At 45.2% G+C, this 19015-nt stretch overlaps 1 protein-coding gene across 2 annotated transcripts in view; it reads left to right on the top strand.

Moving 5' to 3' along the window:
- The window catches only part of SLC24A3 (solute carrier family 24 (sodium/potassium/calcium exchanger), member 3), a 453583-nt gene that overhangs the window by 398510 nt on the left and 36058 nt on the right, over positions 1-19015 (top strand). For both annotated transcript variants that reach the window (XM_011979523.1, XM_011979522.1), the window contains exons 8-11: positions 4970-5023; positions 11284-11417; positions 13641-13801; positions 14578-14839. In XM_011979523.1, coding sequence (XP_011834913.1) covers positions 4970-5023; positions 11284-11417; positions 13641-13801; positions 14578-14839 — 611 coding nt within the window. The remainder of the gene's footprint in view (positions 1-4969; positions 5024-11283; positions 11418-13640; positions 13802-14577; positions 14840-19015) is intronic.

Genomic DNA, 19015 nt, shown 5'->3' on the forward strand with positions numbered 1-19015 from the left:
AGCTTTGTCCAATACAAATACACCAGGACAAAGGACCCCTGTCATACAGCTCATATTCTTTCACCATTCCTGAAGCAGCCTTCTGCAGGAAGTCACATTCAGTCAAAAAATGGCAGTTGACAGTTAGTCAGGAATGATTTTAGTAGCAGGTACTAGAAGAACCAGCTACAGCGTATTGAAAACACAGTGGTGTGTTTTTCTTACATATCGGTGCCCCGGATGTACTTGGTGCCGTGGCTCTGCATTTCCCCTGACCTTTGCTTAATGGTCCCAAGATGGTTGCTGCAGTCCCAGCCACCAAGTTCATCCTGAAGGCAGGAGGGAGGAAGAAGGGGGCACTGTTGTTATTTTTGGCACACTTCCACCTTGCATCTCTTTGGTCACTACAGGGTCTGCCTTGACCACTGAGCAGCCAGGGAGATTAGAATGACCACTTTAGACCAACCATGATTCATCCTCAGGGCCTAGGGGCAAGGCGCACCCTGTTTGAGATCAGAAGGGCTCCATATGCTGCCTGGACCTAGTGGTTGGGGTTCTCTTAGCAGGGAAGAGGCAGGGGAATAGTGGTGAGTACTTTTCGGTTAGGTGCCTATGCGCTAAAAGACATTGAAATAGGAAGCATCGGCCGGGCATGGTGGCTCAAGCCTGTAATCCCAGCTCTTTGCGAGGCTGAGGCAGGTGGATCACTTGAGATTAGGAGTTTGCGACCAGTCTGGCCAATATGGTGAAAATCCATCTCTACTAAAAATACAGAAATTAGGCAGGTGTGGTGATGCACGCCTGTAGTCCCAGCTGCTCCGGAGGCTGAGGCTGGAGAATAGCTTGAACCCTGGAGGCGGAGGTTGCTGTGAGCCAAGATTGTGCCACTGCACTCCAGCCTGGGCGATAGAGCGAGACTCCGTCTCAAAAAAAAAGAAAAAAAAAGTGTCAGAGGCCCAGCTATTAGGATGTACGCTCGACTCACAGAGCAAGGCCCATAATGTTGCTGGAAGGAATTTGGAATGTGCCTCCAGGGAGTCTGAAGACCCAACAAGAAAACTAAAGAATGCAGGGCGATGGTTTGGTTTCTTCTTTTGAGTCCAAAGCTGTGACTTTGGGAGAGAAAAGAGACCGTGGAATTGCAACCTGGAAACTCTTCCTGGTGGGGCTGGAGAACAGCTTTTGCTGTTCACGGCTGTGCTCAGGAAACCTGAGCAAATGGTGCACCCAGGTGAGGAGAGGAGCAGTCCTCACATCTGAGAAGGAACCGTCTTTGGTGAGAATCAGGGATCTGTTGAAAATGATTCAAAATGGAAGCTTGGGGAGGGAAGAAACAAACCTAGATCAGCCACAGAACAGGATCCTCAGAAGACAGCGGATGAGGTGTGCTCAGGAGGAAAGGGGAGAAGGTGCACAGCGTCCTAGGTGAAAGGGCGAGGAAAGCTGAGTGACTTCCAATGTCTGGATGCCTCCTAAGCACCTCCTCTACACCAGGGAAACATGTCATACAAAACCAGAGCTGGCCTGACCTGGAGCTCTCTCAGGCTGGAGGGATGCAGACCCTTGACATGTAACTATGGGGCCACATGGAGAGGCTCACCACACTGGGGAGAGGGGGTGGGGGGAAGGGGTCCTGAAGAGCATTAGGCCAAGGCTTGATGATCCAAACTCAATCAGGTCAAAAATGCACAAGGAACAGTAGGTGGGGCGCACAGAGGCCTCCTAGAGCCCACTGGGTTGACCGGGGAGAACGCCTGGTGAGTCCTGTGTCTGAACGCCAACAGAGCAAACTTGAAATGTCAACAAAAGCAAGGAATCTTATCCTACAGGCATCTCTGCAAAATGGCCAAAGAGAACCTGTTTTGAATATTGCAACAGAAGGGCTTTTGATGAGTAAAAAATTGAAAAGATCTAAAAGAATTAGAAACAGCATACATAGACCTGTTTAGAAAGTGCTGGACTTAATTCAATCTGACTACAATATTTCATTAAAGTTGATTCATTTTCTGGTGACTTCTCACTGAATCTATAAAAATGCATCTAAGCAATAACGTAACATCCCTTCAGATCCTGGGAGTCTGTTCCTTCCAAATGAATGGGCTGTGAATGAATCTTACTTTTCACCATGAAGTGTATGCTACGTGTACATTGATTTCGACGAGATAAGAACCATGTTCAGGCCACTGGAGGCGTTTTGCAACTGAAAATTGATGTTTGGAGGGAGTGTCACCTGCACAGATGAGCTGAGGGTTGCTTTGTGCTGGGGAGAAGAGGCGAGTGGGCAAGACCTGAGGGTGTCTGCGTGGGGAGAAATGAGCCGTCGGCATTTTAAATCTCTGGAAAATGAGACACCAGATACCAGGGAAGGTGTCAGGTGTGAGGAGTGGTGTCAAGTGACTGCTAGAAACAGGTGTGTGTTACATAATAAATGAGTAATAAATGTATAAACAAGATAATCACAGACTGCTTAGAGGTTTAAAGAACATAAACAGGGTCATGTGAGAGAAAGTCGGGCAGGGGCAGGCAGGGAGGATTGCTTGGAGGAGGTGATATTTAAAAGCTGGTATCTGCAGGATAAAAGGGGCCAGCAAAGGAGTGAAGAGAAAGGCATTCCTGGTCCAAAGAACATTCAGTGCAAAGGCTCTGGGAGAGGGAAGGAGATGGCTGTGTGCAAATGAAAGGCCAGTGAGGTGGGGCACAGACAGGACACAGGACAACTTGGAAACACAAGAAAAGGCCAGGAATTGCAAAGTAAAAGGAAACTTTCATTTTTTTCTTAAGCGTTTTGAGAAGTAAGTAAAGATTTTAAGAAGTGCAGTGACATGCTCCCATAGTATCAAGGAAACCAGTTCAGAGGTTGAAGTGAAAATGACCTAGGGAGGGCGCAGTAGAGAGGAAAGAATCAATGACTGATGAAATACTTGAGTCACAAAGTCTGATGAATATGGGAGTGAGGAAAAGGGAGAGTTCCTTATTGATTTCCAGATTCTGGGCTTGACTGGGCAGGGAGTGGTACAGTTGACTGAAATGACAAAGTCCAGGTTTTTTGTTTTTTTTTTTTTTTTAAGGAGGCTAGGAAGTAAGAATGAAGAATTCGTTCTGATAGACATTTAGACTTCCAGGTGCAGAGGCCCGATATATTAATCTGGGGCTGGAGAGAGGTGTGGCATGGATGTGTAAATTGGGGGTCATTATCACGTATTTGGTGTTTATAGCAATCGGTCAGGATGAGGTCACCTAGGGAGAAAACATAGGCAATAAAGATGGCCCAATAATGAGAGGATGAACTGAAGGAGTGGAGGAGGCAAAGGAGGTGGAGAAGGAGAAGCTGGGGGCAGGAAGGAAGCCAGGGGTATGGCCTCTCAGAAGTCAGAAGAGAGGGTTTTATGAAGTGGGGCAGACGATCTCCTTTCAGATGCTACCAAGAAATGGAACAGGATGACGGACAACCACCCACTCATTCTTGGATTGGTGTGGATGGAAATCACTGGTGCCCTTGACAGGCGATTCAAGAGATCGGTGGGTGTGGAAGTTAGGCTACAGAAATTTGCCAGCTGAATGAGAGGCACTGAAATGCAGTGTGCACAGCCCTTTAAGAAGTTTTGCCACGAAAGAAACTGAGAGATGTGGCGGAAATTGAAAGGGCTTGGATACCCTGATTTCCTCTCTCGATAGTGCATCCTGAGCACTTTCTAGAATAAATACATACATCTTTGCATAATTTGTTTTGGAGGGGAGAAGGAAGAAAGGGTTTTACTCTGTCGCCCAGGCTGCGGTACAGTGGTGTGATCATAGCTCACTGCAGCCTTCATCTCCTGAGCTCAAGCAATCCTCCTGCCTCAGCCTCCCCAAGTAGCTGAGACTCCTGGGGCACACCACCACACCTGGCTAATTTTTTAATTATTTTTCTGGAGGCTGGATCTTGTTATGTTGCTCAGACTGTTCTGGAACTTGGGGACTTAAGTGATCCTTTCCCCTCGGCCTCCCAAAGTGCTGGGATTACAGGAGCAGGTCACCGTGCCCAGACTGCATAATCATTCTTAATGGATAGATGAACATACTTATCATTTATGTACCCAGTGCCCCATTTTATAACCATCTGGCCTCTTTCCAGCTTTTCACTTTTTTATAAACACTGCTGCAAGAAAAATCCTTGTGTATGTATCCTTTTCACATTTGACCAAATATTTCTCAAGGAACAGCTTCTAGACATGGAATTTGAAAAGAGAAAAGGAAGGATGGATATAACCTGGAGTTTCCTCATCTGACCATTCTCCAGTAACCTACCGTTGAAGCCAAAATTACTCCCTCAATGAGCCGATTTAATCCTGTAGCTAAAGCGAAACCGGGAAAACAAGTTCCTGGTTTTTAGCTGTTAGCCACTAAGATAAAGAAAACAGAAGTATTCAGACTATTAGAAGCTCAAGGCGCATTCCAGTGGGTTTTTCTTTTCTTCCTTCCTGTGGAATGTCTTCCCACTTATTCCTTCTTACTCTTTGGCTGGTACCTTCCCTGCCCAGGTTCCATCTGTCTGCCTGCCTGCCTCTCTCTCCCCCTCTACCCTTTTGGCGTGGCTCCTGTATACCCAACAATCCCTCAGGCACCCCTGTCAATTCCTCTAATTTTAGTTTCCCCTTGTAAATATATCTGAATAGTTTCAGTGAATGATTAAGCTGAGGCCAGATGTATACATATTGACCTATATTCAGCAACATGTATGAAAGGCTTGTTGCTTTCGAAGAGCTCTTTTAGGTGACAAATAACAGAGAGGAAGGGGCATTTTCCCTTTAGATGAGGAGAGAAGAGAAAGACGGTTGACAGCCTTATGCAGCATAGAGAATGTCTCTAGACCAGGAAGTATCCATCACTGGCGACGTCTGCCTTCTCCTTACTCTCCTGGCCGTTTGCATCAAATGTGTCTTTAAAAAGGGGGCAGGTGAGTTTCACAGATGTCTATGACTGTCTTTAACTGTTCTTGGTTTACATGCAGGTGGGAGTCTTTAGTCCTTGTGCTGATGTATCTTATCTACATTGTCATCATGAAGTAAGTAAAATTCTTCATTTCTTTTCCAAAACTGTTTCTTGCATTCCACATTATGTGATGACATGGGAAGAGGGTTGGGGTGGGTATCTGACTGGTTTTTCAGTGTGTATCATCACAGTCACTTGGCTCCCTGCCAGACTGCTGTGAGTCACTGTAATTTTGATTAGTATCAATTGTAGTGACCCTTCCAGCCCATATACGATGATAAACTCAAAGCTTCAATGTTTCACTTGAGAACTCTCTAGAACCTCTAATCTCTCTTCAGGATCTGGCAGCCTAGCTCTGGAAGGTTTCTTCACTCTCTTTCTTAACACAAAGGAGATACAACTCAATACATTACACTGCAATAGAGGGTGAGGGAAGATACAAGGTAGTCTACTGCCAGTCTACTCAATATGGCGGCCAACGTGAGCCAGCCCTCCGGTGGTCTGTGTAGACCCAGTATCTAGGGCTTGCTTGTGGAAGGAATTCCTAGGGTAGGACCTTCATCAAACATATCCTGGCATGGAATTATCGTGAGGTAACTGATGAAGAGTTAGTTAAGAGACAACTGAAATCATGGATCAAATATCTGTGGACTTCCATTATTTGCGTGATATTAGTCATCCACTGCTGCATAACAAACTATCCCGAAACTTAGTGGCTTAAAAGCACAAATGTGTATTATCTCACACATTATCTGAGAGTTGGGAATCCGGGAGCAGCTTAACTGCAAGGTTCCAGCTCAGAGTCTCTCATGAGGTTGCAGGTAAGAAGTCAGCCAGAGTTGCCATCATGTACCGGACAGGTGTGGGAGGACCTGCCTTCAAGTGATGCTGGCTCTTGACTGGCAGGCTCAGTTTCTCACCACGTGGGCTCCTCCTTAGAGCTGCTTGAGTGGCTTCCTCCAGAGCAAGTGATTCAAGCAGAGAGCAAGAAGGGCCCTGCAACACCTTTTATAATATCCCAGAAGTCACATGCCATTACTTCTACCGTATTCTGTTTATTAGAAGCGAGTCGTTAAGTCCAGTCCACACTCAAGGGGCTGGCATCACCTAGTGAAGGGAAGAGTGTCAAAGAACTGTTGATATATTTTAAAACCACCATGTCATGTGTTCTTTTCCCTCCTGGAGTTGGGGTAGCTTATTTATATCAAGAATTTGCCAGGCGTGGTGGCTCATGCCTGTAATCTCAGCACTTTGGGAGGCCAAGGTGAGCAGATCACATGAAATCAGGAGTTCGTGACCAACCTGGCCAACATGGTGAAATCCCGTCTCTACTGAAAACACAAAAATTAGCCAGGTGTGGTGGTGCGTGCCTATAATCCCAGCTACTTGGGAGGAGGCAGGAGAATCTCTGGAACCCAGGAGGCGAGGTTGCAGTGAGCTGAGATCACGCCACCACGCCAGCCTGGGTGACAGAGTGAGACCCCATCTCATTGGAAAAAAAAAAATTATATGGCCAATGTTTCCCATGCTCTAAGTTGTAAGCACCATGTAAGCATCATGGTTGTGAGCCTGCTGGTTCATCTTTTTGCCAGGCACCACTGGGATGAGGAGGTTATAAATAATGCAGAGATGTTCTATGCTACAGCTGCCCACTCCTGTGGGAGCAGCTTCTTTTCCTCTAAATTAGCCCGTGTTTCCCCAGCATATGTAGCTGTAGGAGTGACTGCCTTCTCTAGGGGCAAGAAAGTAGAAATCCATCAACACTGGCAAGTTTGGACATATCAGGTAGCAGTCTGGAACTGACACGTTAAGGTTTCTTATTGTTGAGGCCTGACAAAAGTTATTTCTGGTGACCAGTGACTGAGACACTTGTTGAGAGAAATCAACGTGGACATTGGCAAATATCACAGGAGCAAGCACATCTGGAGCTTAGTGGAGAAGGGCATTGCTAGAGTAGGACCTTACTCATACATATCCTGGTACCATAAGGTAACTAATGAAGAAACCAGAAGTCACACACCGTGAAGTCACATACCGACAGATGAGCTCTCATGAAACTCAGAGTTGACCCAAAGCCTTTCCAAAGTTTCCAGCCCCCAAAGGAAAGGCCTTTAAAGATCAGAGCACCCATCTTATGCCTCTTTGCCTCAAACAGCAAAGCTATATAGCGAATCAGTGCCAAGTGGGGAAGCCTCAAACTGCTGTCTGTGTGTGTACTCACACATCTTCCTTTGTTGTTTTCCAGTGCATTGTTTCAATTTTTTAACATTTTGAGGGTCTGATTGAGCTCCCAAAAGTGGATTAGTTGATTATTCTGGAAGAATCACCGTACAGTGTCTGCTCTATGCCCAACATTAATCTTGGGTCTTGAATCTTAATTTTCAAGAAAGTACGTTTCAAAATGAATTCACTAGGGGCTTCACAGAGTTAAGTATTCTTCAAAAACAGATGTGACCAGAGGGAAGGAGAGTTGAGGAATTTTGCTGTCATGCATCCTATGGCCCCTGCTCCCCTTTCTAAGCCACCTTGAAGCCCATGAGTTGCTGTCAGAACACATGGACAGTAAGATAGAACAGCGAACACATCCTCTCCTCTTCCCCAAACCATACCAAATGTGAAAGCTAATGAGGTGTGTTTCTGCTGATGCCTCACTTTTACCAACATTCCAGCTGTTCAGACCAGCAGGATACAAACAAAACCGGGAATGGAAGCTACTGTGCTCATGAAATTTTCTGCATAAATTCTGGTCCTAAGTTCTAAATTGAAATCTCTGCTCTTTAGCCATCCCCCTCTGCAATCAGAGGCTTTAATCATTGGGTTTTATCAAATCTGATTTATAAAATTGCATGCTTCACAATAAAATAGCTTCAGGGTGCAAGCACAAAATTTAAAACATTCAATTAAAAATATAAAACAGCAACAGTAGTTAAAAAAAAAACACACCAGCATATATTAAAATCGTCAGCAGCGTCCTAGGTGGAGAGTTTTTAAAGGACTTTAAACATTCTATCTGAAGGTCAAAAAGCAATTTCAGATTGTCCAGGTTGGTAGAAACCTTCAGGGAGCATGAAGCATGCCTGGCCTTGGCAAGGATTGATTTCTGTACATCCCGGGTCGCTGCTCTGGGATTTGTTACCTAGATGGGTTATGTGTGCTGGTGGTTAAGAACCAGTGCCTCACATTCGGCCCTGACAGCGGAGCCCCCTGCCACTGACAGCCGTGGGACCTCAGCCAAGTTATTCAGCCGTCTTGAATCTCAGTTTCCTCTTCTGCAAAAAAAGATTAATAATAATTTCTACTGTTATTATATATATTCCATGAGAACGGAATGCGACAGCTTAGTTAAGCTGTCAAGCTAAGATAAGCTTAGTTTAACTCTGCATCCAGTTTCAAGAAAGCCCTCACTGTATTGTATTATTATCCTGTTCTCTAAACCCTGATAAATGTATAATACATGGGTTTGCTTTTGTACTTTAAAAGCAAAACCTAATCACTGGGCACTGTGGTGCATGCCTGTGATCCCAACTATTCAGGAAGCTAGAGTGAGAGGATTTCTCGAGGCCAGGGGTTTGAGACTAACCTCAGCAGCATAGCAAGACCCTGTTTCAAAAAAAAAAAAAAAGCAACCTTTATGCAAGTCAATATTTCTTTCAGGGAAATGGATTCTAAGTCAAGATGACAGAAACACCGCCTCTTTCCCTGTCGCCCTATGGGGCAAGGCATCCTTGTTGAGTCTATAAAGTGTGGAGGTCTTTTCACTAACAGGAATTTTGAATATATACAAGAGTCAACAGAATAGTATAATGAAGCCCACGCACTCATCACCAGCCCCAGAAACCATCAACCCACAGTTGCCCCATCCACACTATATTCACTTCCCTTTTCTTCTGTAATTTGGAAGTCCCAGACATCATACTAGCTCATCCACAAAAATTCCAGTATACATCTGGACTTCTCTAGACATAGCTGGATACTCTTTTAGGATTCTATAAGGACAATTGTCTTTAACATAACCACAACATTATCATCACACCTAAAATTAATACTAATTCCTTAATGTCATAAAATACCCAGCGTTCAAATTTTCAGTGGCCTAACAAATGTCTTTTTGATTGTTTTCTTTTAGTTTCTTGAATATCATAAATATTTAAAAAATGAGAATTCAAATAAATTCCACTCATTAGAATTGGTGGCCCTTGACTGAGTGCCGTGTCTGTGTGTGTGTGTGCATGTGTGTGTGTGCATATGTGTGTGTGTGCATTTTCCTTGCACTTTGTTCTTTAATGAAGTTTGGCTGTTTGCTCTGCAGAGTTGCCCACGGTTGAAAAGTGTTGATTACATCCCCTGATGTGGCACAGTCTGTTTCCTTGACCTCTGTGTCTGTGTATGTGTCTGTGTGTGTCTGTGTGTGCATGTCTGGGTGTCTATGTGTGTCTGTGTGTGCATGTCTGGGTGTCTATGTGTGTGTGTCTGTGTGTGTGTGCTGCATGTCTGTGTCTGTGTCTGCGTGTGTGTCTGTGTGTCTCTGTGTCTGTGTGTGTCTGTGTGTGTGTCTCTGTGTGTGTCTGTGTGTCTGTGTGTGTGTGTGTGTCTGTGTCTGTGTGTCTCTGTGTGAGTGTCTGTATATGCGTGTGTGTGTGTGTGCATTTTCCTTGCACTTTGTTCTTTGATGAAGTTTGGCTGTTTGCTCTGCAGAGTTGCCCACAGTTGAAAAGTGTTGATTATATCCCATGCTGTGGTGCAGTCTGTTCCCTTGGCCTCTGTGTTTCCTGCATGTCTGTAATTGATCTGATTCGGGCTAGACTATGTCCCAAGTGGTGGTAAGTTCCATCATCAGGAGGCACGGCGATGTCTGCCTTTCTCTGTCTGTAATGTTGGCAGCCATCAGTGCTCAGTATCTGGATCCATTATTTCATTTGGGTTGCAAAATAGTGCTGTTCTAATTCTATGCTTCGTGTCTTATGAACTACAAATGGCACCCGTCACTTTGACTAGTTTTCTGTTCTCTCTCATGCAGTGTAGTAACTGCATGTTCCTAGAGTGTACAGGAAAGACCTCATGGACGAGATGGTCCAGCTACAGAGGACCTCTTCATCTCTCTGAGGTCTTGTTGCCATAAGCCAGCCACCCTAGAGCTGCCCCCACTGAAGAATCAGGCGCAAGGGAGATAGCTGGGAGGGAATCCAGAGAGCTTCATGTCTGTAGCAGCAAAAGAGTTGAGGAGGGGAAGAGAAACATAGGTTGAGTGGCCTTCCAGCTGGCAACTTAGGGTCACCATGCCTAGCTGCCATTCCTATGGGAGGCTGGAGGTCAAACTGGAGGTCCCTAGTGAGCCATCCCATGGCCAGGTTGAGTGGCCTTCCAGCTGTCAACTTAGGGTCACCATGCCTAGCTGCCGTTCCTATGGGAGGCTGGAGGTTAAACTGGAGGTCCCCAGCGAGCTGCCCCATGGCCAGTAAACGATGAGTGGGGAAAAGCAGTAGCAGCCTTCTGTGACCTGGAAACTGTGCCTGGCTGTCTTTGCCCATGAGTTTTTATGAGTTTTCTAGAATTCCTCTGTGGGAATCTTCTCATACTAAAGCTAGGGAGACTGGAACATTTACTTGCAAAAAACCACCCTTGGAACTTGTACAAGCTTCTTCCCTTCCCACCTGAGCCTGCTGGGGCATGTAAGGAACACTGCACAATGTATTCACGTGATCATTCGGGAGGATCCTAGCCTAGAAGTTTTCATAAAGCCAAGGGCCCACTGGATCTGGAACTTAGGCACGATAGTCATAGAAATTTGCAGAATCCCAATCCGTGACCTCAGGAAACCAAAGACATAGAGACCTAGATGGCCAACTGACCTGTAGCACATAGACTGTGACACACAGCCACTGCTCTTGGGGAGTGGTGTGGATGAGGCAGCTTCCCCTTCTTCCAAAAAACTGGTCCCTGATTACAAAGGCCCTGGAGATGTGGCCCAGAGGAGGTAGACCTTGACCATCCCACTGAGTCTTAGCACAGTCCTTCCATATGCAGACTGAGAAGGGGAGCTCAATCCCGGAGAGGCCTCCACTGGCATGAAAGAGGTTGCAAAGTAAGCAGTGTGATCTGGTTTATTTCTATAATGGTGGTTTTCTTTTCACCTACCATTTGTTCATAAATTGGGAAATGGGACAGGTTGTATGTGCTGAGGGGGAATGGGTTGAGAAAATTAGAACAGTAATAACTTGAGCTCTGGGGACTGTACATGCAGACTGGGAGAGCTCCCAGGAGCACTCGGTGGGAGCTGAGACATGGCAGAATGGCAAACACTGATGGACTCTGCCCACTTGTTACTTTGCTCAGATATAACGCTTGCATACATCAGTGCTTTGAGAGGAGGACAAAAGGTGCCGGGAACATGGTCAACGGATTGGCCAACAATGCTGAAATTGATGACAGCAGCAACTGCGACGCAACTGTGGTGCTACTTAAGAAAGGTAACCAAGGAGAGCACTGTGGGGGCCAAGGCAGCAGGATCACTTGAGGCCAGGAGTTCAAGATCAGCCTGGCCAACATGGCAAAACCCCATATTTACTAAAAATACAACAAAATTAACCGGGAATGGTGGCCCAAACCTGTAATCCAAGCTGCATGAGAGGCCAAGGCACGAGAATCACTTGAACTCAGGAGGCAGAGGTTGCAGAGAGCCAAGATTGTTCTACTGTAGTCTAGTCAGGACAACAGAGCCAGACCCTATCTCAAAAAAAAAAAAAAAAAGAAAAGAAAAGAAAGGTAACCAAGGGGATACTGTGTGCGAGAAGAAAGTGCTAGAATATGAGCCCATCTGCCCACTGTCATAGCCACACATGGGGTGTCCTAGCTGGCCTTGAGAAGACACTCCCTGCCCCAAGATAGAGCAGAAGTTTCCAGTCCTCCAACCCTCCCTTTCGCTACAATGTTATGGAGCCATCTCATACCTGGTAAGCCCGTTGGAGCTCAGAAAGCCCCCTGGAAATTTCCAGGCAACACATTTGCTGGGAGTGCTGCAGAGAACAGGATGGCAAAGGAAAGGAGACCCTAGGTTCTGAGATACCGGTTCTGTCCCATTTTGGCTGTGTGACTATGAAGCAAGTTATATAACCTCTTGAGCCTCAATTTTCTCTTCTGAAATATGAGAATCATTTTTGTAATAAGCAAAGCAGATAAATATGTATAAGAGTTTAGTGCGATGCTCTATAAATGACAGGTGTTATTAGTGTATTACTAGATCCAAATTCACTTTAAGGCTACACTAACTCAGTTTGCAAGCTGCAAATAGAAATAGAAAAGTACCTTCCCCTTCAAAGTAATTCTTATATTCAATCGAGTCTTACAAAACAGCTGAGATACTAAGGGAAATAATATGGCGCTCTCAAATATATAATATTTTTTCTTAGAGGAACTCAGAAAATAATCATTGAATTTTGCCTGGAATGTGTTTTTTTATTTAATTTTTTAAACTTTTCTCTTGAAATGTAAGAGTTTATTTTTTCTTATTCCCATATGGTTGCTTTGCAGGAAGGAAAAAAAAAGAAATTAGAAAGGTTATTTTCAAATACATCTATGGGTTATTTTCGAACATATCTCTGACATCACTGCATCATTATTAGATTTTCAAAATTAAATATTTGATATATTTTTGTGAATGATTATACATATGTTTAACAAATGACTTAAGTGATTTAGTACCATTTCACATGAGGATTTTATTGAGTTTATTCTCTTCTGGGTAGTTTAGAACCATAAAAGAACTATGCCAAAGAGAGCTACCTAGGATTAGCCAGTGTTTCCAGAGATCCTTTCATGCTTTAGTGGCTTGGAAAACAGGAGCTAGTACTACAAGAGGCTGCAGCCAAGTACCCTTGAGCTGTGTGCATATACTGCTCATTCACAGAGAGGGAGCTGGACCCTTCGTGCCACATTTTTTTAGGCCTTCTGGTGAATTATCACACAGGATTTGTCCCAAGCACCCTTCTGACCTCGGTTCTCTGTAACATGAACAACTCACCCACCCCTTGTCAGCTCTGCTCATAGACTGCACTGAGGGAATGTGTACATTTCACCACCATGTCCCCCAATGCAGAACTGCACTAACGTTAATCCAGTAGCATTTAACAGCTCAGGATGAATATTGCTGACATTTGAAGGACATATAGAGTACAAAGTTCTTAGAGTCTTCTCTGTGCCCCAGATCTGAGTGGTGGGAAAAGAATCCTTTGAGGACAAGGAGGAATTCTCTTATGGTATCATTAATTCTTACCATGTCAATGAATGATGCTTAAATTGTTTCAAGTCCTTTCAAAAGATTTAACGTTAACACCCATGGAAAGGAGATTTTGACTTGTTCAAAATTTGCTCACTGCAACCCTTCCTGGCTGGCTGGATGAATGGAAAGAAGGAAGGAAAGAAGGAATAAGGAAAGAAGAGTGGATGGATGGGTGGATAGGTGAGTTGGATGGATGGAAAGAAGAATGAATGGATTGATCGGTGGAAGGAAGGAAGAAATAAGGAAAGAAGAGTGGATGAATGGATCGATGGATGGATGGATGGATGGATGGATGGGTGAATGGATGGGAGGAAAGTAGGGAGGAAGAGAAAGGAAGGGAAGGAAGAATAAATGAATGCCTCTTTCCTGTTCCTGGCCTCAATGTTATTTTACCTTATGTTTTCCATTTCCCTAGCAAATTTCCACCGCAAAGCATCAGTGATCATGGTGGACGAGCTGCTGTCGGCCTACCCACACCAGCTTTCCTTCTCTGAGGCTGGCCTTCGAATCATGATCACCAGCCACTTTCCCCCCAAGACCCGGCTCTCCATGGCCAGTCGCATGTTGATCAATGAGGTACCTTGGAAAGCACTGTCCACTGACACTGGACAGGGGTGGGAAACTCTGGGAAAGAGAGAACGTTTCTTGTTTGAAAGAAGAAGCACCTAACTCAAAGTTGAACACCGCAGCATCCCTCAGCCATTTCCCAATCTTAGTTCCCTGGACCAGCTGTGTATCTGGCCCTTGCTATTCCCTCCACGTGTTGAGACATGGACTAATTCCCATTTATATAGAAAACTCCCCTGTTCCTTCTCCCTTTCACCCACATTTTTCTTCTATTGTTCCATTTGAATAAAACTCCCTGACGTAAACTTGCACAGAAATTGTTGCTAACTAAGAGTTACCTTAGTTTAAAGTAATACAGAGTCCCTAACTTGAATTTTGCTGTGCATTCCTTTTCTGGAGTGTAGCCTTGTTGATACACTAGTCCAAACACAGTTGTTCAGCTTTCTCACATAGGGACCCAGGAACTCCTGCAGTCTGGGGAAGAAAGATGACACCACAGTACACAGAGTATCAAGGAACTGCACATCCCAGACACAAGAATTTTCCTCTAAAGGGATTTGCAAATTCTAATTTGCAAATTCAAATTTGCAAAAATTAATCTTTCCTCCCAGAAGGACGTTGTCTGGAGTTGGTTATCACATTGAGAGGCCCCTTAAAACTTGACTCCAGGGTCTTCTGGAAGCATCTCGTCAGCTGCCAGGAAAAAATCCCAACAGTTCGTGTTCTGAGTGTAAGGTATTTGCAATCCCGCTGACTGTGGTAAGAGTGCACCTTTCTCTTTCCAGAGACAAAGATTGATAAACAGCAGGGCTTATACCAACGGGGAATCCGAGGTGGCCATCAAAATCCCAATTAAGCACACTGTGGAGAATGGGACAGGGCCCAGCAGTGCCCCAGACAGGGGCGTGAATGGGACACGGAGGGACGATGTTGTGGCTGAGGCTGGCAACGAAACAGAGAATGAAAATGAGGACAATGAGAATGACGAGGAGGAAGAGGAGGACGAAGATGATGATGAAGGACCATACACGCCATTCGACCCCCCCTGTAAGAGGTTCTATGTCTGGGTTGGGGTTGGGAGCTATTTTGAGCCACTGAGTAGATGCCCCTGACTTGAATGATCTTTTTACCATTCAATTTTTTAAAATCTCTGTATGAACATGAGAATATGTATATCAAGTCTTCTTTGGGCAGGACTTTGTTGTAGAAGTTCAAAGACGGCCAAGATGGGGGTCCATGATCATTGGTTGAAATGTGAGCTCTTTAATCAGCTGTGTTTTGTGCAAGTGTTACTGAAATGCCAGGGATTTGGTCTAGGTCCTGCTCATCAGTGCACAGAAAGCCAGTCACTGAGACAACGAATATTGCCAGGGAAAAAGGCTGTAATCAGGTGCTGCAGCCGAGGATATAGGAGATCAGTCTCAAATCCATCTCACTGAGCAACTGCAATTGGGGATTTATATAGCAGGGAAGGAATGTAGCTACCTTCCGGCAAATAGGAATTAGGGAGAAGTAAGGAAGAGGAGTTGCTCCGCAGGAAGTAGGCAGTCCATCAGGCATCACGATGAAGGAGAGATCTGACTCCTCATTGTCCAGACACAACGATCTGGTGAGTTTCAGTTCCTTAATGCCATCTGGGAGGCCTAATGGTCCATTTCCTGAGAAAAGAGCTCAGAGAAGACAAATGAACGTTTCTCAAGTTTTAAAGCTGAGAGTCAGTTTTTATATTAATTCAAAAGAAACTATAAACATCAGTTCTATGGGACAGTTGGGCTGGTTTCAGGGGATGGTCTTATCTTACTTAGCTGTTCTGCAGGAATTTTTGGTATGAAGGAGGACATGCCCATGACCCTTGTGGGCAAGGCAGTTTGGTGCACAAAAGGAGAGGCACATCACTCACCTCCACCCATCCCATTGTACCTCACCAGGAGAGCTGTCCTGCCAAGGTCAGCCCTGGTGGACGCCAAGCCCTGAAGAAGCTTTCAGGACCTCAGTCGCCAGGGCAGTGTCCTCCTCTCCCAACTGCTGCCTCCAACAAGGACTTGGTTGCTCCAGAAACTGTTTCACCCCACCCCACCCATTATCGGAGCAGTTGGACCAAGCCCAAAGAATTCTGCCTATTTGCTGGACCTTCCAGAAGCTTCTGGCTGTTTCAGGGAAGAGTACACTAGTCTGATTCACATTGACTGTCAAGTGTGTGAGGCTCAGTATACATGTGCAGCAACCTCTTTGGGATGTTTGAATGTGCAGGATTATCTGAGGAAACGTTTGATCCACTTGAAAGCCCATTTAGTGGTAGGACATGGTGCCGAGCGTCAGAGTCCAGTGTTAATTTCAGATGCAGGGTCTTGCTGTGCTCCAGGGGAGCTCCTTTCTGTCCAGAGGACAGCAAGTAAAACTTCAATCAGAGCTGCCCTGTGCCCACTCAGGGCACCCAAGATGTCAACCTCATCAAGAACTTACCAAAACGAATCAGAAAATATTCATCCACATTCCTATAATCCCCCATTCCCTCACCTCCCACCCAAAGCTGAATCATCACTTGTTAGTACATTATCTTCATAGAAAAAATGTACACTCGTCCTTTATCCATTTTGCCACCATCGGATATATTTCTTGGCAACCTTTCCCATCAACCAAGACAGAAACATCTTAAGAATTAAATGACAAAAAACACTCTTTCCTCCCTTTTAAACCCTTCCATTCATTTTCTGTTGCCGCCTAACAAAATACCACATATTTTGCAGCTCAAAACAAGACCCACTGATTACCTTACAGTTCTGTAGGTCAGAAGTCCAGCTGGATTCTTAGTCTCACAGGCCATAATGAAGGTGTAGCCAGGGCTCCATTCCTTTGCAGAGGCCCTGGGAGAAATCATTACCAGGCACCAGTTCACTGTGGCTGTATAGCTCCTTGATGGCTGTCAGCTGGGGATGTCCCACTGTTCCTAAAAGCCATGGAGCCCCTCCACCTTCACCTGGATGTGTGGACCTCTTCCCACCATCATTCCTAATCTCTCTGGCTCCCCTTTTACTTTTGAGAACTCTTTGCAACTAGATCAGGTACCTGCACAATCTCTCTACCTAAAGGTCAACTGTGCCATACAGCACAGCAGAGTCACAAAGCTGATAGCTCATCCCACTCACAGACCCTGAGAATCTTAGGGACCCATGTCTAGAATTCCACCTACTCAGCCCCTGCTTTCAGAGTCCACCATTGGCTGGCCATAACCAAGCTCCAGTAATGCTTATTTTGCTAAACTCTTTCACTAATTAAAGAAATAGTCGAGCCAGTGGAAGGTCTGTAAGTGGCCAAGTTCTATGTTAGCATCTTGGGAGCCCAGAATCCCCAAGTGCACCCCTCCAGGGGACAATGAAAGATGCGTGCGTGAGATGAGGCCAAGTCTGGCACAGTGCCTGGGCCTCGTTACTGACTGGGACCCAGCGCCCCCTTCAGATCCTTGGTTCCATATTTCTCTTCTGGATGAGAGCTCACCGTGCGGTTTCAAGGTCTTTGAAACTCCTGCTCCCAACCCTCTGTCTCACTGTGATTAGGTTGCAGATGATGGAGGCCTCAGACCTTCCAGCCACACCTTCTGGGCTCCTGTGTATTAGGAGACATGGCTGCAGGCATCTCACCCCAACAAATGTTGCACCTGAGGCTCAGGAACCCCACATCCCCTCCCATGTCCTTCTTGAAGCACAGGCAAGAGAGAGGAGATGATATTCTGTGTGGTCATACCATCCCGTTGGGGTCTCCATGTCTTTCAAGGACCCCCAGCTGCCAAGATAGAAAGCAGAATTCCAAGTTCTTCTCTACCAGCCCTTATCACCTGGGCTTCCTTAATGAAATGCACATTCTGATTCAGGAGGTCTAGGGTGAGGCCCGAGTCTGCATTGCTAATCAAGAACCCCCCGCATCCTGCGACACTGGCGCTGCTGGTCTGTGTGCCGCACTTGGAGCACCGAGGGGCTAGAGACCTAGAGGCACTCAGCGATCATCCCAGTTCTTCTAAGATGCACGAAAGCCTGATTCAGAGCCCGAGTCTGCCTTTGAAGAGAGTGAACTCCCCCAATTACAACTGTCTCTTCCCCTCTACCAGCTGCTAAGGAATCCCAGGCCCAGAATTAGGAACTCCATTTTAAGGCAAGGGGACTGAATGCCCAGCCAGGCCCCTTGCAGGGGCAGACAGGCCTCTGCTTACGGGTGAGAAGCCTGAGGGGTGCTTCTGGCCAGCAGAGGGCATCCAGAAGCCAGGGAGTCAGTTCTGGGAGCCCCAAGATGGGTTCCTATCAAGTCAAGTTCCTGTGGCCTGAAAAGGGTCCACCCACACGATGAGGACATGTTTCTCTCTCATAGTCATTCATAGTCGTCCTGCAAGGCGTGAGTACCCTGTGTTTCCAGCACCCAGCCACAGTGCTTTCTTCTCTCAGGACTTGACCAGAGTGAGTATGATGATTACCAAGAAAGTAATTATTTAGGAGTATGTGAATACTGTTTGTGAGTTCGTATATGTACATATATGTACAGTGTGCAATTCAAGATTAATATAACATATTAACACGCGCATGTATACTGTATACACTCAATATATTGTATACATGTATAATATATGCACAGATATTAATATATTTATGTTTATATATGTATATACTATATTATAGGTTATATGCACATAATATATATTATATACTCCTACACTTGGTATATGCACATACATGCATATAAACGTGCAGCTGTTGTTATCTCTTGGGTGAAGAAAGCCTTATGGTTGACAGACAGCAAAAGAAACCTTTTCTTGTGTATATAGGTAAACACATTTCCATGGGAAAGAAAAACTAGAAGGAAATACACCAAAATACAAGTAGGTTTTGCAAAGCAAAATTATATTTTTCTATATTTTTTACCTTAAAACAGTGTGCATTTTTATTGCCTATATTATCGGAACAAATGCATGTATTTAAGTCTAGGTCTAAAATACTGTGCAATAACTTTTTCTCTCTCTGATAGAATTCAGCTTTCTTAAAGCTGACTGAGGAACATAATTTAGAAACAAATCTTTTTGCTTGCTAAAGCCAAGTCCAACCCAAAGGGATACTATCATGCTTATGGGCCCGGCTCAGGCCCCTGGCTTCAGCTCTCAGTTGCTGGCTGACTTTTGTGAAATCAGGTAATCACCAGCACATCAGGTCCATGTGCAGGGAAGTTTTTTCCCTTAATTCA

This window comes from Mandrillus leucophaeus, unplaced genomic scaffold, assembly GCF_000951045.1.
Source record: "Mandrillus leucophaeus isolate KB7577 unplaced genomic scaffold, Mleu.le_1.0 Scaffold202, whole genome shotgun sequence".
NCBI classification, from domain to species: Eukaryota; Metazoa; Chordata; class Mammalia; order Primates; family Cercopithecidae; genus Mandrillus; species Mandrillus leucophaeus.